Genomic DNA, 23,804 nt, shown 5'->3' with positions numbered 1-23,804 from the left:
CAGCATTAAGACACAGAGGCGCTATTCTGTTCTCATCTCGAAAAGTTTCAAGCCATTACTTCAATGAAACGTCACAAAAGGACCAAGCTGGGAGCTAAAGTTTGACTGGACAATTAAAGAACTCTTTAAAGAACGTGATTAAAGAATGAGGAGTAAAAAAATTGAACTATACAGCCTATATTTGTGCCCTTTTGCTCACTCCCAGTTTGAAAATACTTTTTTTTTATCATAGCTCTTCCTCCATTATTGGTTATAAAATACTGGGAATTTGATAATTACTGTATGTCCTTGGTAATTGGTCACATGACACCTATCAAAAAGGTTAGACATGTTGTTCATACACCAGCATTGATGAGGACTCTAAATGAGTTGCCATGACCACCAATAAAAATAATTTCACTGGTCAATATTTTTATCAGGGATGTCCACTGTCATAACAAGAGTCATTACTGAGGCTGCAGTGAGCAGTGGGAGAGGAGTCTGGCCCATGGACATAATGTATTGAGCAATAAGAAGAATCGTACAACGTGTCTGCTGAAGGCTAACACTTACAGACATAGCACTTTTGTCCCTCTAAAAATGTCATAATAGGCCTTTCTATGGCAAATAGATGGGTCTATATACAGTACAGGAGTGTTTGATTCATTTATCATTGAACAGTAACCTTGCGCTGCAAACTGTATTGTCACAATGTTTCAGTTTTCACACTCACAAGAATATATCTTATACAGCCACCGGCTGATCCGTTCAAGTTCACACACAGTACACAAGGTAGCAAACTAAACATACAGTATCCAGTAGGTATATATATATATATATATATATATATATATATATATATATATAGTGATGTAACAATAACCAGAATATCGTGATATCGTATAACTCTCTAATATCGTGGGCTGTCACAATATCTTTAATTACAAAATCCTTTGCTTAAATGCATGGTTTTATGGTAGCAAGAGCTAATAAACAATATGTCCTATGAGTCATTTCAGTGCAGACAAAATTAAGAAATATGTTTTTACTTGAATTCTTGGGATTATGACAGTAATAATTTACATCAAAGTCTTATCAGGTTATTTTAAAAGCAAAAAAAATATATATCCTACCTAAAATTATAGCCTCTCCAATATCTCAATAAATATCATACCGTGGGATGCATATCGTGATAATATCGTACCGAGAGATTTGGATATTGTTACATTACTATTGTTTTATAATCAAAGCTGCCATTATTGGCTCAAACTCCACTGAGAGTTCCTGCTCATCCCAAACGACATTGATTAGAACAGTGTGTTTCAACCTTTTTTGAGACATGACACACTTTTTTGGTTCAAAAGATTTTGCAGTACACCACCACCTCAACTCACATCTTTGTGTTTAGTAAAAAAAAAAAAGTGTCATATAATACGGCAAGTCTCAGCCCAGGAGACTGTCTGTTTCTCAGTGCTTCTCTTTTGGTGCAGAAGTTTGATCATAAATTTCCCCAAAAGTTATTTAATTAAATTCACATATGGATCTTTTAACTCATGTTGGACTTACTTTTCAATGTACACTGACAATACCTCAAGGCACACTCATGTTCCCCAGCACACTGGCTGAAAATCAATGGACTAGAGCCATTCCAGATTGATAATGTGTACAACTCAATTCAGAGTGCTACACACATCAATCTGTTCACCAGAATAATAGACCATGTTTAATTTTGACAATGTTTTTCAGTTTTCAACATGTAGCATAGAACCAAAATAGATCAATTTCAGATATGACTGCTGCTTATTACAGGGCCTGCATTGTGAGGATGAGGATGTGCAGAGGAGAGGAAGTGCCGGGCATGACTCAGAGCGCATGAATGTGTGTGATCTGTCAGACTAAACAGATGAGCTCCTGCACACAGCACACACTACACACACAGCACACTACACACAAAGCACACACTGCAAAACAAGTCTGACTCAAGGTTGAGAAGCAGCAGTCCTTTCAAGAACCTACTGTGCATTCTGTTTGTATGGAACCTCATATCTCTCAGTCTCAAATATAAGGACAGAAGAATTTGTATTAAATCGAGATTCTACCATTTCAAATCGTCAATCATCAGTTTGGGTCTTTTTACGCGAGAGGTCCACAGACACGTTGTTTTAGACCAGGGGTGGGCAAACCTTTTGACTCGTGGGCCACAAAGGCTTCTAAAATTTGACAGAAGGGCCGGACTAGGAGCAGATGGATGGAGCTTTTTGGTAATCCACCTCATAAGAGAAAAAAATTACATGTTACAATATTTATTGAAATATCCCATAATTGAAAATCATTACAAAGCATAACAACAGACTATCTGTCTTTCAAGTCCCACAGTATTTAGTATTTATAGAAATTATTTTTAAAACACTGAAAATCATTATTACTGTATTTTACACACTATTAGGCTCTCTGGATTATAAGGCACACTGTCATAGAATGGTCTATTTTCAAACTTTTTTCCAAAAAACGAAACACAACGGTTAGATGGCTCAGTCGGACTTTGTTTGGCGCGTTCACAGTGACTCTGGGCTGTGTTCAGTTGTGGCGTGTAGGGAGGGTGCTGTCTGGGACCTATTGGATTGTTGCCGTGTTCGCAGTGACTCAGTTGTTCAGTTGTGGCTAGAAGTGGCACATTGCACTCGCTTTTTTCGGTTCGTTCCTCCGTTCCATTCCTCGTCGGCGTGGAGTGATGAGTGTGGCTGCGGGTGTTTTTCGTAGCGCGGTCGCTGTCTGCTCCGTGTGTGTTCTGCAGGTGGTGTGGCTTTGTAGTTTACTGAAGTCGTGCTGGGACATCCAAGTGGATTCTTGTATAGGGCGCTCTGGATTGCGGGCGCGCAGTTGTTTTTTGAACGTGCCCTATAGCCCGGAAAATACAATATTATTATACAACTTCGGCGGGCCGGCTTAAAAAGCTTAAAGGGCTGCATATGGCCCCCGGGCCGTAGTTTGCCCACTCCTGTTTAAATGGCAATATTATTTAAAGTCAACATCGCAAGCTATTTTTTATTTGTTTTAAAGCTACCTTTTTTTTATGTAAAAACAGACTGAAATGAACTTATTTTTGAAAAATTTACTTCTTGAAAAATATGCGTCCTTTGTGGGGGCTTGCATTTCCACAAGCCTGACTCTTATTTGGCCTAGAAGAGGACCTTTTGGCTATAATATTTAACTTTATGACATAAAACTTGTATATTATGTTCATGGAGGATTTTAAAGGAACAAAAAATCTTGATTAATTTTTCATTTTTAGTGGTTAGTGGAAATCCAATAATAGACTTGTTCTTTTTGAAAGCAGGGGAGTGTGATGTTACCATGGTTCTCTGAGTGAAGAGGCTTTTTCTCTTCAACAGTCTTTAACAAGTGCACTTCAAATTTCAAGTTTAGTCTAATTTAAACAATAAAAAAGTGCAAAAATTAAAATTAAAATTGAGCACACTTGCGGTGTAATCTTAAAATAAGGACGTCTAGGAATTCTGCGCATGTTCATTTTACAGTCCATTTGGGCAATGCTTCAATCTAGTGAGAGACATTTACAGAAACAATAGAATTTTGTTTGTTTGTTTGTTTGTTTTATAATGTTGTTTTTCAGGGTAGACCAAAAAATACTGAGAAACAACAATGTCAGTTTCACCCACCCCTCTCTGTATCTCCTCAGTGACTCAGTGTGCTCTGCTTTTGACTGACTGTCAGCACCACACCCCCCTCGCCCCAGTACAGCCTTGTTACAGCTGGATCACCCCTTTGCTCTGCCCCCTCCTCCCCCACGCCTCTGCACAGTGCCAGCTTTAGCCCTCTGCTATCACAGCTCTGAGTGGGACATGGTGTACACAAAACAGGCATTCCTCCCCACCAGCCGGGCCACTGGGGCAACGCACTCATTGTTGTACAACTCTACAAAACAAATTCCACTCACAACAACATTGCTCTGTGACTCAGATGTTTTGAAATTATAATTTATGTCACTGCGGGGTTAGACAGTGAGATGGGGCTGATACAAGCATCACATCCTGCCAATAATGTGATATCTACAAAAAACAGAACCAAAAAATGGGAACAGTATAAAGGTAGCGCATTACTCAGCTGGAGTAAGAAATTCTTAATAGTTTACAATTATTACCCAATTAGAGGAATGGGGAATACTTTAAAGGGACAGTCCGCAATTTTGGACATAGGACCTCATTTCCTAGTGGGACAGAGTGTTGGAGACACTTTTTACAAATATTCCATCCACAGTGTTGGGGAGTAACAGATTACATGTACCGGAGTTACGTAATCAGAGTACAAATTATGAGTAACTGTATTCAGTTACAGTTACTGTTTAAGTGAGTGGTAACTGGATTACAGTTACTTGGTTGAAATAAATGGATTACACAGAAGTATTTTCCTGTTTCCATTTTTTTTTTTTTTTTTTTTTTTTTTTTTTCGGTAATTCCACTCATTGCCGGACACTAAACCAGGTCTAAACCAGGACTAAACCAGGTCTAATCCAGGTCTAAACCAGGTCCAAACCAGGACTAAACCAGGTCTAAACTAGGTCTAAACTAGGTCTAAACCAGGTGTAAACCAGGTCTAAACTAGGACTAAACCAGGACTAAAGCCAGGTCTAATCCAGATCTAAACCAGGACTAAACGAAGACTAAACCAGGACTAAATGAAGACTAAACCAGGACTAAACCAGGACTAAAACCAGGTCTAAACCAGGTCTAAAACCAGGTCTAAACTAGGACTAAACCAGGACTAAAACCAAGTCTAAACCAGGTCTAAACTAGGTCTAAACCAGGTCTAAACCAGGTCTAAACCAGGTCTAAACCAGTAAACCAGACTAAACAGGTCTAAACCAGGTCTAAACCAGGTCTAAACCAGGTCTAAACCAGGACTAAAACCAGGTCTAAACCAGGTCTAAACCAGGTCTAAACCAGGTCTAAACCAGGTCTAAACCAGGACTAAACCAGGTCTAAACCAGGTCTAAACCAGGACTAAACCAGGTCTAAACCAGGTCTAAACCAGGTCTAAACCAGGTCTAAACCAGGTGTAAACCAGGTCTAAACCAGGACTAAAACCAGGTCTAATCCAGGTCTAAACCAGGACTAAAACCAGGACTAAAATCAGGTCTAAACTATGTTTCAAACAGGATTTAACAGGACTAAATCCTGCTGTGTGGACGTGTCTCCTCCTCTTCTATCAATACTATTTTTAATTTGGTTAAGTAAAGTCTGGGCTTTTTATTTTCTTTTAGCAGACAAAATTTCTTATGTTACAATTTCCTCGTCTTTGCTTCTCTCCAGCAAATCAAGTAATCCAAAGTATTCAGATTACGTTACTCACTTTAAGTAATTTAATGGATTACATTACAAACTACATTTTGGGATATGTAATCTGTAATCTGTAGGGGAATACATTTTAAAAGTAACCTTCCCAACACTGTCCATCCAGTCCTTTATTACGCCAGACTAACAATGTAACGACTGGACGGAATATTTTAAAAAGTGTCTCCACACGTCCGCAACTCTCTGGGTAATTAGGAAATGAGGACCTATGACTAAAAATTTTCGACTCTCCCTTCAATTTCTCTTTCTTCAATTAACACAAGTGGAACAATGTTGCACCTTTCCTCCTGTATATTGTAACTAAAGTTTAAAATGTGCAGAAAGGTCAAGACTACGAGAACTCTCTACACCAACACTATAATAAGTCAGATCAGGTAAGATAAGTTCACTTTAGCAGTTTAAGTCAGTTGCAGTGCAGTGCCACAACTATTGTACTTGAAACACTTCGACGTGCTGCTGTACTCAAATACACAGTTTGAATTGCCTGACCAGAACCAAACAAAGTGGATGAAAATTCTCTGTCCTAACTTAAGACAATCCAACCACAGCTGCTAATTTGTTTCACGTATCTCTCAAATGCAGAAAACATCACTCGAAAATTCTTGTAACCTTCAAAACAAAATAGAAAAATCATCCTTTACCTGAGATAAGTAATAGTTTGGTGCTTCAATTCTGCAAAAATCTGCATTGTTTCTTAGTCATTTATGTTTTTTCTTCTTCTTTTTATGTGTAAGCAGCAATGTTTCTTTTTGATGCAAATGGAGCATGGTTCTCTCTGATTGGTTAATCCGTTTGTCAGTCACGCTCTCTGGAATCAGAAAGACGGGATAAGGCTCCAGACTCATCTTTGTGAAATTTTGTCAGAATCTGTGGTTCTGGCTGGTTCTGGTCAGGTAACCGCGAAGGCTCAATATGTGGAAATGTTGGACTAGCCTAAACGGAACACCTCATAGTCTTTATATTTAAACCCAATGCCCCCAATTCCATGCTCTAAAGGATTAAGTGTTGAAAAGCTATTTCGTAAGTAAGAGAAATCTTATAACTCTCTAAAGGGAGGTCCACAAGGGTCAGTCTTCTGCCTTCTTCTCTTCAATATTTCAGATCCTCCATAATCATAGTTATGGATCTCATATTCTAAACGTCTCTTTCACTGGGTTAAAATACAGAATAGTAATCCATGTTTTAAAGTGCACTGCTTATCATTTCATGGAGATGCTATTGCTTTGCCTGTAATGTTCTAGCCAAGCTGGTGCCACTTGGTGCCTCCGCTCAATTTCATTTCTCTCCAGCGACTAGGTCAAGAATCAAAATACACTAGACGGTTCGCAAAAACCCCAGAAGTGCAAGTTCGGGCACCAGCCAATCAGCAAAGAGTCATATATTCAGTGTTATCAACAATTTCCAAGATCGAGGATTTAAAACCAGAATAAAGAGAATGTTTGGTGAATTTCATTAAGAGGAACGACGTTATTGCCCTTCTTCCTACGGGATTTGGGAAAAACTTAATATACCAGTTGCATATTACATATGTCACGACCAAATAGCAGTGATTGGTTAAATAAAAAGTACCCACCTACCATCAAGCAAAGGAAATCTAAGGCTGCGAGGTCAGACGGTTTGTACAAAGTGAAACAAAGTAAAACCGGCTGATGAATCAGGCTAGTAATGTTCCACAATCTGGTATTAAACTCATATAAGACGCATTTATTCGATTATGGGTATTTTTATTGCTCCAAAATGACTAACCCTGAGTGGGGTCGCCTCTTCACAGACCTTGTAAATTGGCCTGGTGGCGTATCTTGTTGGTCTCTAAGGAGATTGATTATTAAAATGCCAAACTTTGAAACACTGCAGACGAAGCAATAACATCTCCATAGAAACAAGCAACTGGAAACTGGAAGAAAAGTTAGATGGCGGAAAAAAAAACATGCATCCAGCCTAAAACAATGTTCACAAAACCTGATCTAAAAACCCCCAGAAGTCTCCATGAATCAAAGACCTCGTTTGAGCACCACCCTTCTATGACCCGAGCCTTTATTTCTCTTCGGGGACGGATTACTTTTAAGTCATATGGCTGTTCCTCCCTCGTCAACTTTGATCATAGACCCATTCTCCGAACACTTGAAACGCCGTCGTGTGCGAGGCAAACGAAGTGTATTTGAAAAACACTGCCTCTTCCCAAATGAGCCTCTGTAATACTCTTTACTGCTCCTACGGGGACTGTCTTTCTCTGAGACGGAGCCTATAGCGGGCTTAAATCACTGCTGTTAAGGCGGTAATATTCCTGGAGGGACTGCGAAGAGTGTGTGAGTAAAATGCACGGCTTAATGGATCAATGGATCTTCTTGTAACGCTTCCTCCTGCTTAATGAGAATGTGAACACAAAAGACCTGATGATTATAAATAAGAGCGCCTTCTCAAGGACTTTTGAATATGTGTTTACTGTACTGCTTAAGAGGAGGTGATGCAGTAGTGTAGTGGGTTGAAGTGAGGGGTGGGTGATATGAAAATAAAATGAATCATGATTTTGTTTTTGGCTTTCGGTATTGCCTGAAATTAAATATGCATCCCTGAAACAGTCATTTGGCATCCATAGAGGTATTTCTATAACTGTTACTTGTTTAATTTATACAACCAGTACTGTTCAAGGGTGGTATTTGTTACTTCTGTGGCGTATTAACTGCAAACACATAACATATTTAGCGCACCATGTTACCATTTATTGTTCTCAAAATCTTATATATTCGCCGAAAACAGCATACGAAACCGCTCTGACCCTCATCTCCCTCCCTTTGCTCTCAGTGTTAAGTCACTACCCCTTCAGAGCGCCATCAAAACAGAATCAGAGTGTGTCACACTTATGAAACTACTGCACGTCGCATCAGTTTTGTGAATGAGGGTGTGAAAAAATATCGAATTATCAATATATCGTAATGTTTAATGTGATGATACAGTATTTATCATTGTATTGATATATCACCAAGGGTATTTTTTGGTGTATTTTACTAAATTATTTTGTTATGGCACTACAGTTTTGTTGCTTGTTTAGAGGAGGAAACCCATTTTAGAGCCCAGGACCAGATGCAAAACAGTGCGACGCGGGACACGTTTTGAAAAGCTCATTGCAGGTGCTGGGGGGAGCGGGAGTGCACAATGCGGGAGTGGGCGGGTGGGATGATAAAGTGCTGTTCCGCAAACTGAATATGAGTGTAAAGTAAAATATGCAAATTCATGTAAGCCTATCATACATAATTTGTGCTGGATATTTTATGTGGCATTAATAAAAACATGTCAGACTAAACTTGCAGATTTGGTCTAATCTCGTGCACATTTTGGACAATACCTTTCCGCTTCTCCGTGCGGGCAGGAGTGGGACAAAATATCTTAGATGCAGGCAGGAGCGGGAATGAAAATTACAATTCTTTGCGGCACTGCACAATGCAGGTGCAGATGGGAGCAGGACTGAAAATTCTGTCCCGCGCAGACCTCTAACTCTTTTATGCGACACATTTGACTCTTTCATGTGACACATTTGACATTTTCACTGTTCTGATGATTAATCATTTTAACTTTGCACAAGAAGTGATTTAACAAAGACTTTTAGTATCACAGCCATGACTTAGCCTTTATTTTTTTTATTGAACTGTATCAAATCGAATTGAAATAGATCATATTGAATCATATCAAATCGTAAGCTCACTGTATCGAGATATGCATCGTATCGCCGCCTATGTATCAAGGTATGTATTGCATTGGCAACCTCTGAATGATATCCAGCCCTATATGTGAAGCGTTGTGGACAGTTTTGTGTCACGCTTTTGTATATTTATGTACAATTGTCGTGTGGGAGCATGGGTGACGTAGGCTTGCGGGCGGAGCCTTGGACAGAATCATACAGCTTAAAGAGGGTTCGATGCACGGATGACATCTAAAACCTCTTCAGGCATGTTTTTAATGAGGTATATCTAGGTATATATAGATAATACACTACTCTGATTCATCAGCTAGTTTCACTTCATAGAAACCGTCCGACCTCGCAGCATTAGAATTTGTCCGCTCGACAGTAGGCGGGTACTTTTTTTTAATTTAACCAATCTTTGCTATTTGGTCGTGACGTACTGTATGTAATGCGCCGCTAACGGGGCTAACTAGTATATTACGCTTTTCCCAAATCCCCTAGGAAGAAGGCCAATATCATCTTTCCCCTTGATAAAATTCAACAAACATTCTCTTTGTTTCGACTTAAAATCCTGGATCTCGGGAATGGCTCTTCGCTGATTGACTGGTGCCCAAACTCACACTTCCGTGGTTCTTGCAAACCGTCAAGTGTATTCTGATTCCTGACCTAGTGGCTGGAGAGAAATGTAACTGAATGGAGACACTATGTAGCACCAGCTTGGCTAATAATACACTGCTTTAAACAAACAAAAATATACAAGAACACCTAATTTGTGAAATGAACAATCACATAGACGGAGGGATTCCTTTGAATAATTCAGCATTACACCTTATGCAATTTTCAACATTTTTTCTTACAACTGCCTCTTAATTGGTGTAAAACTATGGTTAATGTTTTCACAGGTATAATCACACCAAATAAAAAACTAAAAAAAAAAGAGGCAGAGAAAACCTGCCGTATGCACCATATGCTGGAGAGTAGCTGGTTCTATTCCTGCTCAGATGTAATCGCAACTCGCACAGTGTTCACACAGTAATTCAAACTCAATCTGAAACAGGAAACTCAGTTGACACGTCTTACCCTTGAAAATAATTGACGCAAAAATCCACTAAAAATACTTTCTAAACAGTAGCCGCTATTGCCCTGGGGCAGACTGACAGAAATGCGGCTGCTAATCTGCACCAATAACCTTGTGCATCACCACCATTAAATAAACACTTAATTTCTTTCGCTTTTATTATATCTCTGTGGGGTTTTTTTGCCAAGTGGTGCTAATTAGTAAAGTTTACCCAATTGTTTTTATATGTAGATTACTTTGGCTCGTGGCAGTAGTTTCATATTTATTATGCTTCAAAATTTGCATAAGCGTCTAGAAACAAACGCCTATGTCCAGTGATATCCACCTGCAGCTAAATATCCGCTGTGTGATCTTTACTTTGCAGTGACATCACGCTGGGGGTGTTTTACATGTATCTCTATTGGCAGAACTTTCATCATATATAATACTATGGTGACACAATGAAAACAATAGCAAGCACAGATGAAAAAGTATTAACTCAAGACCAAATATAAAATGGGTTTAAACAACACAACACAGTTTCATTTTCAATAAAGTTGAGAGTGATTAACTGAAGAACTGTTGGCTAATGGTAGATACAGTTAGATACAGCCTGATTCATCAGCCGGTTTCACTTTGTGGAAACAGTCTGACCAGGCAGCATTAGGATTTGTTCAGTCAACGGTAGGGGGGTACTTTTTAATTTAACAAATTGCGGCTATTTGGTTGTGATGTATGTAATGCGCCAGTAACGGGGCTAACTGGTATATTAAAGGTTGTATAGAGGATTTTTTAATGAAAGTGAAATACCGCGACAGTCCTTTTTCAAATGATGTGCATGCGTGACACGACCTTCCTCCTCCACAGCTCCCTCAGTAGAAACACCTCCTCCTGCCTCCTTACTCTAGAAATCATGCTTGTTTACAGCCAGTGCGCGTTCAGAATTACTGTTGAAGTGACCCGTCTAGAAATATTTTAGCGACCGGCGCGTCGTTTTTTTAGACCTTTCGTCGGCTTAAGCTAAATTTCTGGTCAGAATCGCCAACTACCTGGCTAAATATTCACTTTGGCAATCTCCACAATGACTTGGTGGAAACTCCTGGGCCATTCACAGCAGAAAAGATGAAAACGTCCAAGAGTCTCGATGCGTCGTTGAACTTGTTGGAGTCCATGGTTTGCTAGGATCTTCTATGTTTGCTCTGCAAATGTTTGAAAGCCATTTAATTTCAGCTGTTCTTTTCACTCAGAATACGAAAAATACATTTTCCTTCTTCCGTGCTTCTATTTGTGCATCCGATATTGCAGCAGGAATTTACCATTATCGGGGATAAATACGCGAGGTTACGCACTGTGTTTGACCGCTATTGTGTTTCTGGCCTCCAACCAAACTATTTCCCAGCATGCAACGCGGGCTTTTAATAACAATGACGTCAGCTGAAACTCACCTATAGACTGATGTTTATCTGGCCTCACTATGTCCACAGTTGATAGATTTTCATTCTTTTTTTTTTTTTTTTGCTCATCATAATTACAAGGCTGCTCCGTCTCTGTAATGGTGTTTTAAACTTTCACTGACAATTTCAAACAAACAAACAAACAAACAAAAAATCCTCGTGGGAAGAAGGGCAATAACGTCTTTCCCCTTGATAAAATTCACCAAACATTCTCTTTGTTCTGGCTTTAAATCCTCGATCTCAGGAATCGTTGCCAGCACAGAATGTATGTCTCTTCACTGATTGGCTGGTGTCCGTGGTTCTTGCAAATCATCTAGTGTATTTCGATTCCTGAGCTAGTCACTGGAGAAAAATGAAATTGAGCGGAGGCACTAGGTGGCACCAGCTTGGCTAAGATACAGTAGCTTGTGACTGCAATTTTATGTGTGAGTTCAAACCAAGTCAGCTCTTTCTGGTCAAATCGTGTTCAAATAAACCTCGGATTAAGTCTAACTTGAGTAACAGAGCTTTTCACAGAGTAGTGCTTTCAGTGAACACCCATAAGCAATGTTAATGAGTTCAACTGCAAAGTCATTTTAGCACGATTCAAAAAGCTCCAAGAGAAGTAATGGGATTGGAAATAGTGAAGCAGTTGTGGACAGAGCCAGTCACAAAAGCAAATGAACACATTATAATGTAGTAAGGTGAATGAAGAGTATAACTAAACAAAATGACACAACCCTCAAACCATGACCTTCTGGTATTTGGGTAGATGCTGTACCCCTGAGCCACTGCTACATCCTGTGTTTTGATTAAAAGGGGGGACAGCCATCTTAAATCAATCTTTTCAGCCCACACAGTCCCACATTCCTCTGGCCCGGTCAGATCTGCGCCGTGATTGGTCGGTCGAGGTTAAAGTCTGAGGCTCACAGACAAGGCTCATGTTGCAGATGTTTCCTGTGTTACTCAACAGTGTGTATTTTAATTTTTATCAGATGCTGTACAAACTGAATGGTACTGCAACTACCACTATAATATATCAATTATTACATATCTGGAGACTGGCTTTGCTGTCTAAGTAAATGTCAGACTATTAAATTCATATGTGAGTTAAGGTTTTTCATTCTAAGATACTTTTATTTGGGTCTGTGGCCTACTGTGCATTGTGTAACTTTTGTGGTGGAGTGTTCGTCACCGGCTTGTTTCTATGGAGGTGTCATTGCTCTTAGAATGTTCCACAGTATGAAATAAAACAGCTCTACTGGATAGGGAGGGGACAAGATCTCGTGCCACAAGATCTCGCGAGACAAAATTGCCATGAGATTGAGCGTACGTTCTGAAAATTATCTTGTGAGGATTTTATTTTCTATGTTTTTACATTTCAATTTGATACAAAAATGGATTTATTTATTTATTTATTGAGAAGCTGTAGTCCCAAAAAAAGCACTGCTACAATGACAGCAAAAAATATTCAATAAAGTAAATAAAAAGTGATGAGGCCAAAACTGGGAACTGGATTACACAATTTATTTATTATAAAGAATGTCAAAATCTCGTGTTGTCTCATTCTCGTAGTTCCGATCTTGTCTTTACAGCTCTACTTTACATGTATTACATTTTATATTTTTATAGCTTAAAAATACCTAGAAAAACGACGAAAGGGGGTTGCCTCTCCACAGATCTGACCTGTAACTTGATCTGGTTTGGTCTCCATGGAGATAGAAAGGTAGAATACCATACTGTCGAACATTTCAGACAAAGCAATAACATCTCCATGGAGAAAAGTATTTGATTCATCCTCCACCAGAAAAGTTACACAATGCACCTTTAAGTATTAAACCATAAACTATATTCTTGCATCAAAGGTGTTTTTGTAGGGCCTGTATCAGATTTAAATTGTGAAACATGCTCGTAAACTCATCACGAATGCATGCATAAGTGAGGAAAAACACTGGAGCACTGAAACTTCATTAAAAGGCCCGTATTAGGCTACTTTCAGACTGCAAGGCTTAATGCTCAATTTGGATTTTTTTGTGAAATCCATTTTTAATGAGGCCGTTCACATTTCCAATTAAATGTGATTTGTATGTGATCTCCAGTGAGAACTTTAAACGCCCCAAAAGTGTCCTTCATGCACACTGGAGGACACGACGACATGACACCTGGAGATTTCAAAGTTGCTGTGGTGCCGGAGCCAGAACATGTACAGCTTATTTGTTTTAAGGAGGAGACTGAAGAGGAGAAGGACGAGGTTTTTTGGCCATGGCGTTTTGTGGGGCAGCGGCAGCAACGTCCGTAGAAAGGAACGTGTGGGTATGAAGAATCGTGGGACTGATATGTGCTTCACTGCTTCACTCACACGGAGTTGAGACACAATTTTCATATGAGGAGAAGAACGTTTGTGTACATCTGTGACATGTACGTGGATGAATGTGACCAGGCCGTTCAGACTGAAGTCAAATGTCAAAAGATTGGATATGTATCAGTTTTAGGAGCACATATCCAAGTGGCCTGCGCTGCATTTGAAAAAATCGGATCTGTGTCGTCATTAAAAGATCGGATACAGGTCACGTAGGGGTGAAAAAATCAGATTTGGGAAATTTCAGGCTGCAGTCTGAACGTAGTCTTACACTATAATTCACAAATATTTGAGTAATCCTTTATTATTAGACTATATATATTCTCCAAAGCTCAAATTGTTCTCTTCCACCTTGTGATTTCATGAAGCAGTAGTTTGCAAGTTAACATCTACCTTTTACCTTTAGTTCAGTAGAAATTGGCCATTCTAGAACTGAAATTATCCAAATAACTCTAGTGAAAGTATGTAGTTTTTTGTAGAAGATTTGTGCGGTAAACGTGTGAATGAACCACAACACAATTCACGATACTATATTATAACTTAGATCAGAAAAAAGCGCAATATGAGCCCTTCAAATATCACAGGAAAAGTGAAACAAAACATGAGCACTGAGTTTTACGCGCTCTGTCGGCACATACAAAACTAAAACATAAACGAGCATCACCAGCAAAAGGATCTGTTTGCAGACACGTAGAGGCCTATCATTTTCCTCTTTCAATTTCCAAACACAAGCTGATACTATTTACTAAAGTACACACTAGTATTGCAGTGTCTCTCCTTAATGTTTACCTCAGAAACCTTCAATTTCAGAACAAGAGGAGAACGCACTTACACAGAGAAGTGATACATGAAGCACTTCCATCCCGTGGGCCTCTCCAGGAAGTTGTAGACCTTCCCCTGGACGTAGCTATAGGTGACGGTGGGACGCGGGGCTGTGCTGTAGATGGACATGCGTACGGACATTCTGGGGTGGGACAGGTAGGGGTGGACGTGGACGCCGGGCAGGGTCACGTTGGCGCTGTCGTCGTCCCCCGGGGTCCGGTCTCTGTCCCTGTCCGGCTCTGCGGAGGAGGAGAAGGCCGTCTCCGCTAGCTCCAGGTCAGAAGGTCTGTTGAGGCGCACCACTCCAGGAGACGCGTCGGGGTCGGGGCCGGACATGGTCACCTGCGGAGGGGTGTGGGGTTTTAAAGATATGAAAACGAGATACTTCAATACTAAAACCCGCCACACACTACAGGATTTTTTCTGTCTTAAATGTGCATTGTGCAACTTTTCCGGTGGAGATTCCATCACCTACTTTCCTTTGTCTGGAATGTTCCGTGGTATAACATTAAACACATCTATCTGGCAATTATTCAGTACGGATGTTTCTATTTACGGAAGCCGAGAGGGGTCATAACAAACGCAAAAACTGCAACAAATACTAATGCGACAACACAACAAAAAGCCACAACGGAAATGACCGCGGGACTCTATTTTAAGGCAAACGCCTCAACAAATACAAACGCCACAACACAAACGCAAATGCCGCAACACATTAAAAAGCCACAACACATCAAAAAGCCACAACGGAAGTGACTGCGGGACTCTATTTTCCGATGGACCGATCAAGCGGCAAGTGAAGAAGAAGTACTGCAACGTGAAAAGTAAAGGAACGGAGAAGTTGGAAACGTAAGTAAAAGTTATTTATTGTTTTATCATTATTCATTTCACGTTGTAGTTCTTCTTCTTCACTTGCCGCATGATCGGTCTGTCGGAAAATAGAGTCTCTCGGTCACTTCTGTTGTGGCTTTTTGATGTGTTGCGGCATTTGCGTTTGTGTTGTCGCATTTGTATTTGTTGCGGCGTTTGCGTTTGTTGTGACCCCTCTCGGCTTCCGTATCTATTGCTCAAAAATGCAATAAGTCTCTCTGTGAATAAGATTGCCTCTCCACAGATCTGACCAGTAATGTAGCCTATTTTTGTCTACCTGGAGAGATACCGTACTTTGCGGACTTTAAGGCACACTTAAAATCCTTTAAGCTTCTTAAAAATCGACAGTGCGCCTTATGTATTAATTCTGCTGGTGCTTGCTGACCTCGAAACCGATTTTATGTGGTACACGGTGCTCAAAAAAGTGTCAAAATGTTTTAGTACAACTTTGGTAAGCTACGAAGCCGCACTGCTTGAGGGACCGTGGATGCCTGGGCTAAGGTATCAAGGTCTCAAGTGTCGTCTGAGCTTTCACGAAGGCCGGAATCATCACTGAAAAAAAAGTGAAAGCAACGAGACTGACTCGGGTAATGACGAGAGGGACCCAGGCATGCTTGATGTCGAAATCACCCAACTGTTAAACTCAGACACTGAAAATGAAGAATTTGATGGATTTGTGGAAAAGGACTGAACTGAAAAAGTGAGAGTACGTGTTATAGCTGAACAGTGTTGGAAAATTATTGTGAATGAGCTGAATAAAGTTTGATTTACCTCTCTGTTTTGTTTTGCATAATGCTCCTTATAATCCGCCTTATGTATGAAAATAGATGAGAGAATTCAACATTTTTGATATTGCGCCTTATAATCCAATCTGTTTTATAGTCCGAAAAATACGGTAGGTTTAATCTCAACCACGGAACATTCCAGGCAAAGCAAAAACATCTCCACGAAGACAAGCAGGTGACAGACCCTCCGCCAGAAAAGTTGAGCAATGCAACTTTCAACATTTTTTTTTAAATTGTGCAACAAAAAGCGCAGACCAGACACAAGAAGAGTCATTTTGAATCGCCGAGCACAAAGACTGCAGAGAAAAGAGAGCACACCACAAGCTAAATGTTCTCAGCTAATAATCTAGCACACTCGCCTCACCTGTTTCCTGTCTAGTGTAAACTGACTCGAGCCTCTAACGTGTTCAAACAATCAGAGCACTGCACTTCTAGATTAGATGCAAGTCAAAAGTGTGTTATTATTATTTGTAAACAGTGTTGGGGAGGTGACTTTTAAAATGTATTCCCCTACAGATTACAGATTACATACCCAAAAATGTAGTTTGTAACGTAATCTATTAAATTACTTTAGGTGAGTCACGTCATCTGAATACTTTGGATTACTTGATATTGTCTTGTTTGTTCTCTTTAAATTGTCTGTTGAGCCCAAGTCTCCATGAACAGACTTTTGTTTGCTGTAGAGAAGTAAAGACGAAGATCTTAACATGAGATGTTGTTGTCTGCTAAAAGACAATAAAAAGTCCAGTCTTTTCTTAACCGTATTAAAAATATTATTGATGGAAAAATTATTTCGATATGAGATCACCTTAAATTATGTCCACCCTACTGTTAAAGGTTGTATGGAGGATTTTTTTTGTTTCAAGTTGTCAATGATAGATTATAGAGGTGCAGTAGCCTTGTAATTATGATGACCAAAAAAAAGAGAATAAAAATTCATCAACTCTGGACGTGGTGGGGCTAAACATTTGCCAATAGATAACGACACTGCCTCGTTATCTGTTAGCTGACAGGCTGTCAATCAAACTCCCTACGTTTCTAGCGTAACTGACTTGCCTGCGCGCCGCCGGTACGTGGTTTACGTACGACTGTCACGCAGTCCACAGACGCAAGACGCACAGACGCTGTTTACTCCACCAACGCAACAGTTCTTGGCGACTTTTTTTGACCTATATCTTCCTCGCAGTTCGCACAAAGTTTGTTGCAATGGCAGACAAGAATCCAGGAGCAGTTAGCCGCAAAAGAAAGTCCGTTTTTGAGGTCGCTGAAAGAAGAAGACAAGGGGAAAAGCAGCGAAGCCAAACTAAGGTGATTCTTATAGATTCATTCCAGCGATGGCGCGACTGAAGCAGACGCAGGGTCTAAAGACTGACGCACTGGTCGCCAAATTACTCCTGGACAGGTCACTTCTGCTTATTATGAAAACGTACTTTATTTCCAAGAGCTAGACAAACGTTTTTCAGGACACGAAAGCGATATCCTATGTCTGAAAACGTAATTTTCAAGGCAAAGAAAGAGTCCGCTTGCTGCTGCGTGTTGTAGCTAGTTCATTCGCACTGAATCTCCGCGCAACCTTCTCTGCACCCCTTTCCTGCTCCTCTCCCCGCTGCCCGTTCCGCTCTTCCCCCTGCTCCTCACTTCTCCGGGCACGGAATCTCCGCGCACCGCTCCCCTCTCCCCTCCCTTTCCCTCTCCGCTCTTCTCCTGCTCCTCACTCTCGGGCACGGAATCTCGCGCACCGCTCCCCTCTCCTCTCTCCTTTCCTCTCTCCCTGCTCCGCTCTTCTCCCTGCTCCTCACTTCTCGTCCGCGAACGAAATGTCCGCACACCCGCTCCCCCCGCTCCCCCCGCTCCTCACTTCTCCGTCTTGCCTAACCAACACTGTAGTTAGTTGTTTACAAGTCATGTGCAGCGCACCGGCTGTAAACAAACCTGTTTCTGGCGTAAAGGAGGAGGCGGGAGGAGGCGTTTCTACGTAGGGAGCTGTAGGGAGGGGGGGGGGGGGGTGGTTTCACGCATGCGCAACATTTGAAACAGGACAAACAGTCGCTGGATTTCTCGTTCCTTGGAAAATCCTCTATACAACCTTTAAGTGTCATAGTGTTTAGACCTGGTTTAGTCCTGGTTTTAGACCTGATTTATTTCTATTTTTGTTCTGGTTTAGTCCTGATTTTAGTTCTGTTTAGTCCTGGCTTAGCCCAAAACGTAAAAACTGGAAAATTCCGCCATGTGATCCATTTATTTCAACAAAGTAAATGTAATCCAATTACCACTCATTGAAACAGTAACTGTAACTGAATACAGTTACTAATAATTTGTACTCTGATTACGTAACACAGGTACATGTAAATTGTTACTCCCCAACACTGTTTGTAAAATGTGATGCAGTACTTCAGATAAATGATTTTTAATGCACAGAAGGCTGGTGATAAAGCACACAGTAGAGTCACTATCACTAATATGCAACAGCTCGATCCCCACACTGCATGGATGTAAACTATGAAGGTAAATATGTTGCAAAATGGGAGAGTGTGTAAACTTGATTTGAGAACTTGTAGAATATAATTTGAGAATGTGTGGAACAAAACTTTGAACTTGTAATTGCCTATTTGCATATACGTGTGTGGTGAATTTGCAGTCATGGTGAAAAAAAAAACACACAAGTTCTTGAAAAAAATGTGTGCACTTGCGGAGTGAAATTTTCACTTGTGGAAAATATTTACACACACGGGAGAAAAAATATGAACAAATGTGTTGATTGATATTTGCACCAGAGTGACATCTGCATCCATTATGACAGAAACAACCACAACTCAGCAACTGCAACTTCTCAAATAGGTTCAAATCTGCGTGCCTTGACCTTTGCAACACATTTTGCGATGTGCATGTGGCAAAACCGATTTGCACTTGTAGAGAGCTGGGGGGAGGGAGGGGAGGAGGGTTTGACGAGGTTTTTTTTTTTTTTTTTTTTTCAAAATAAAATAAAAAATAAGAAAACAAAACAAAACAAAAACTATTTTGTTCATTATTTGTCACCAAAACCAAAATGAAAAAATGGATAACAGCCAAAATGTCCCGTTTACGTGACTTAAACTGTCTTTTGAATCGCATACGACTCAGGAATAAACCAGGACTACACCAGAATTGAACCAGGATAAACCAGGTCTCAGTCCTGATCTCAGTCCGTTTTTTTTTCACCATGACTGCAAATTCACCACACACATATATGCAAATAGGCAGTTACAAGTTCAAAGTTTTGTTCCACACATTCTCAAATTATATTCTACATGTTCTCAAATCAACTTTACACGCTCTCCCATTTTGCAACATATTTACCTTCATAGTAAACAGACATACGAGAGGAACTACTCTTGCCTTTTTACTAAAAAAACAAAACAAAACTAAGGCTGTTTTGTAGACTGGGTGTGATTATTTGCAGAGGACAAATTCTATTGATAATATGGATGAGATGCTGCAGTTTAAAGTGACAGCTTTATAATAGTAATAAATCAACTCATTATTCTGTTTCCTGAGTTTGTATCTTGCACCTCTGTGTTTTACTCCGTCTGCCCCAGTTGCTCTGTTTTATTGGCTGTTGCCGTGGTGATGTTTTTTTTTAGTTACCATGAAAAAGCAGCTCACTCTCACTCTGACACCACACACACAGCAGCTTCAAAATCAGATACCAAGACTCAAAATCTGGTCACACCTCCCTGAATTTGGGGAGTAGCAAATTGGGCAAATTATTCTGTGTAGTGTGAGGGCTTTAGACAACTTTTATTTGATTTTTGTTATAAGAGCATTTCCATAGTTCAATAGTAAACTCCCGCACACTGTCTCACTCCTGTTTTTCTTTTATTGAGAAGACGTTTCAGTCCCTCAGACCTTCCTCAGGGGCCAAAATGTCGTATCAATAAAAGAAAAACAGGAGTGAGACTGTGTGCGGGATTTTTCTTGAAAACAGCTAAGAGCCTCTCCTCCAACGCACCTATCGCTCAGTGTGCAGAGTCTACACAGAAACATAGTTCAACAGTAATCATCAGCCATTTGCAAATGTCATATACAATATCATTTTAAAGGTACATTATGTAACTTTTCTGGTGAGGTGTTCTCCACTTGTCACCATAGAGAATATAGCTTTGCCTGGTATGTTCCACTGTATGGCATTGAATTTAAAATCTTGCATCTATTCCATCACAACTATCTATCTGCCATTAAAGAGACATGATATGCAGGCTGCCAGATCACTTCTAGACTGCATAAATGACATAAAATCTTGGATGTCATGAATTTTTTTTGCACCTAAATCAGGAAAAATCTGAAGTTATGGTTTTTTGGCCCTAGCTCCTTAAATTCTTCTTTTCCTGTGGACCTGGGTTCATTAAATAATTTAGTGAAGCCAGTTGTTACAAACTTAGGTGTCAAAATGAACCCAGATCTAAAACTTGATCAGCAAATTAGTGCTGTTGTAAAATAAAAATTTTTTTTTTTTCCAGCTAAGACAACTGGCCAAAATTAAGCCTATTTTGTCAACGCAACACTTCGAAACTGTCATACATGCATTTGTGACAGCTAGATTGGATTATTGTAATGCACTTGATGTTGGTGTCAGCCAAAATACACTTTCCCAATTGCAATGGGTCCAAAACTCAGCGGCTTGACTTTTAACTAGAACCCGGAAACACGAGAGCATTTTACCTATTTTAGCTTCTCTCCATTGGCTCCCGGTGTCTTTTAGAGTCAATTTTAAAATTATTTTATTTACTTTTAAGTGTTTGCACGGTCTAGCGCCCTCCTACTTGATCCACCCTTACGTCCCCTCTCGCACTCTCAGGTCTGCAGATCAACTCCAGCTCCCGTCCCAAAAACTAAACGTAAACTTCGTGGGGACCGTGTGTTTTCTGTTTCTGCCCTTCGGCTGTGGAACCAGTTGTCATTAGAGATTAGACAGGATGAGTCTGTACCTGTTTTTAAACATGGTACAACTGCATTCTTCAGTGAACATGGGTTACTTTTCCTCTGATCTGACTGGTTGGTGCCCTCCAACTAGATACTCCTGACCACAATACGCTGATTCACTGTTTTATGAATCCGTATTTTTCTTGCACGTACCAAATAAGGCCACCTTGTGTACGTTCTCGCTGAGTAGAGACTGTGTTTGTGAATGAGGTCATTGGGAAAAAGACCTTGAGAAGAAAGTCCTGAGTAAAGAATGTTTGAACTGCAACAGAGTGCGCGGTGACCTGCTCCCGACTTTGTGTTACTGGGAGAGGAAATGGTCTCACATTTTGAAGAACACTTAAAGAAATGATTAAAAACACTGAACATTTAAGTCTGGTTTAGTTAAATTTAATTAGCTCACCCAAAAACTTTACCCAAACTCACGGTGTATATTACAGAATTGGGGTTGCTGGTAAAATAAAAAAATTGAAAAGTAAATCAAAGTGTTATTGTATTGTTACTACAATTATAGGTTAATGTGAATGATCTATCCTCAATACTTTTGAATAAAAATCTATTCAGTCCTGTTTTTTTGGACCATTATTTGACAATCAGGTCCTCGAAGTTCAACAAATATTTTAAGCATTTCATTCAAGCTGGGGTACATGATTTTTAAACTGTGTATGTAGGTATGTATTTACATCTATTAGTAGTTTCTAGCTCCAGTATTCAAATGCAAAAAAAAAAAATAAAAAAATTGGTCAGCTTTTGTCTGGTCGAAAACTGAAACAGAGTGGACCACACATGTACAGCCAATCCACTCATCCCAAAGTGTCATATATTGACTCACACGGCTCAAGTTTGCGATAAATAATATGTTTTCTAAGATAAGTCAGATGTTTGTCACAAATTCAATAAACATTCTGTGGGGAAAACAGAATTTACTCATCTATGACAAAAATAATTTGAGTATTTCAGCTTTCACAGAGAAAAACAAAATTACTAGAACGGCATTAGAAAAGTCGTGACTAATAGATGACTAAAATAATCACTCACTCTACAGAGCCTAAAACACATGGCCGAAGGTATTTAATCACAAAGACAGCAGCGTTACTAAACCACAATGACAAAACTTTATGAAGTGTGATTTTCAATACTACACTCTTAAATTCTAAAAGTCTTCTGTCAGCATTTCTTTTAATTAATATGGTTAAAGTGTATTTGAAAAATTACTGCATAAATAATCGTCTAACTAATCAATCTTTAGAATAAATTCAAAATTAGCCTGAATAGAACACAAACTATGACTAAAGGAAAAGAACTTTAGTGAACATTGCTTTTGCTAAATCACTTCATGTAAAAAGCTGCCGTTTCCAATCTTTAAATAACCTTGGCTACAGAAACCTTATCAATGACAAATATTTGAAGGAGGTTTCGGTTCACAGATCAAGGCTTAAAGTTGTAGAATTGCAAATAAGTCATAAAACACATGCAGCGATTTCACTTTCATTGTATTCCGGCCACCCACCTCTGCTTTACAGTTTTCCAGGGCAGCTTGAACTTTCTGTTGGAATGCGTTGGCAGAAGGATCTATCCCATGTGCTCCTGACTCTGTCCTCTTTGGGATGCACACACCGCCTTCAGGAGAACTTCTCTTAGTAACGCTCCAGAAATCAGGTCGTTTTCTGGGGGACCTCGCAGCTCCGTGGCTCAGTGCTCAGAGTGTGCGTGCTCTGGCCTGTCTCCTTATCTCCCTCTGGCTCTGTTGCCTGCTGCTGCCGCTAGAGTGGACATGTGCAAGAATGCCCAGTAGAAGCCCTCCCCCTGCTCAGACACAGCCACGCCACAGTGCTGAAGTTTGGAGGTGTTGAAGTAGTGGGCCTCTCTCATTCAGTAAATTACAAGGCAGTGACGTAATCATGTTTAGCAAAGTTCTCACGGTCCCAGAAGTCTCCACCTCTAAAGACACAATCTGCCTGTTGGATTGATAGTTAGTATCATGCCTCCAGAGAATGTTGATGATACCAGCTGCAAAGTCTCAACTGTGTTGGAAGGATTCTCATAAATTAAACACAATTCCAACACCCAGTCATGTTATAATGTTGCCTCTAGTAGCCTCTGTTGATACTTGTTGCAGTAATGTACCAGGTCTTCAGGAGCATGTGATCAATATTTATTTATTTCATAAAGTATAAAAAGACATCGAGAGTGTCAAAACATCAGACATACAAGAAATGAATGAAAAGGAGCAGAAAGAAGAGAAATCTTATGTTATCTGCTCTCCTTTCCCCTTTCAAGACAACACATCAACACCGATGGTCACTAAACATTCCAAATCAGTTCAGGCACAATTACTGATCAGTTGCAAACAGTAATCTTCACTTTTATGCACAACAACTTAGTTTTCTTTTTCGTACAAACATGTTGCATTTGATTTTATGTATTTTTTTAAAATGTCATCATTGTACTTGATTCTTTTATTTCTTTGTCAAGACTATTCCATAAGTTTA

The 23,804-nt window shown here is 39.9% G+C and overlaps 1 protein-coding gene across 1 annotated transcript in view; it reads right to left on the bottom strand.

Moving 5' to 3' along the window:
• Window positions 1-23,015, bottom strand: part of kcnq1.1 (potassium voltage-gated channel, KQT-like subfamily, member 1.1) — a 192,109-nt gene extending 169,094 nt beyond the window's left edge. Inside the window, exons 1-2 of the mRNA XM_020918481.2 lie at window positions 22,823-23,015; window positions 14,709-15,040 (exon numbers count right to left, since the gene is read on the bottom strand). Of these exons, the coding sequence (XP_020774140.1) occupies window positions 14,709-15,034 (326 nt within the window). The 5' untranslated portion in view covers window positions 15,035-15,040; window positions 22,823-23,015. The remainder of the gene's footprint in view (window positions 1-14,708; window positions 15,041-22,822) is intronic.
• Window positions 23,016-23,804: the final 789 nt, after the last annotated feature.

The sequence above is a fragment of the Boleophthalmus pectinirostris genome, unplaced genomic scaffold (assembly GCF_026225935.1).
Source record: "Boleophthalmus pectinirostris isolate CB_2022bp ecotype Guang Dong unplaced genomic scaffold, ASM2622593v1 HiC_scaffold_19, whole genome shotgun sequence".
NCBI classification, from domain to species: domain Eukaryota; kingdom Metazoa; phylum Chordata; class Actinopteri; order Gobiiformes; family Gobiidae; genus Boleophthalmus; species Boleophthalmus pectinirostris.
Note: the sequence above shows the minus strand (reverse complement) of the source record. Positions and strands in the feature narration are given on the sequence as shown.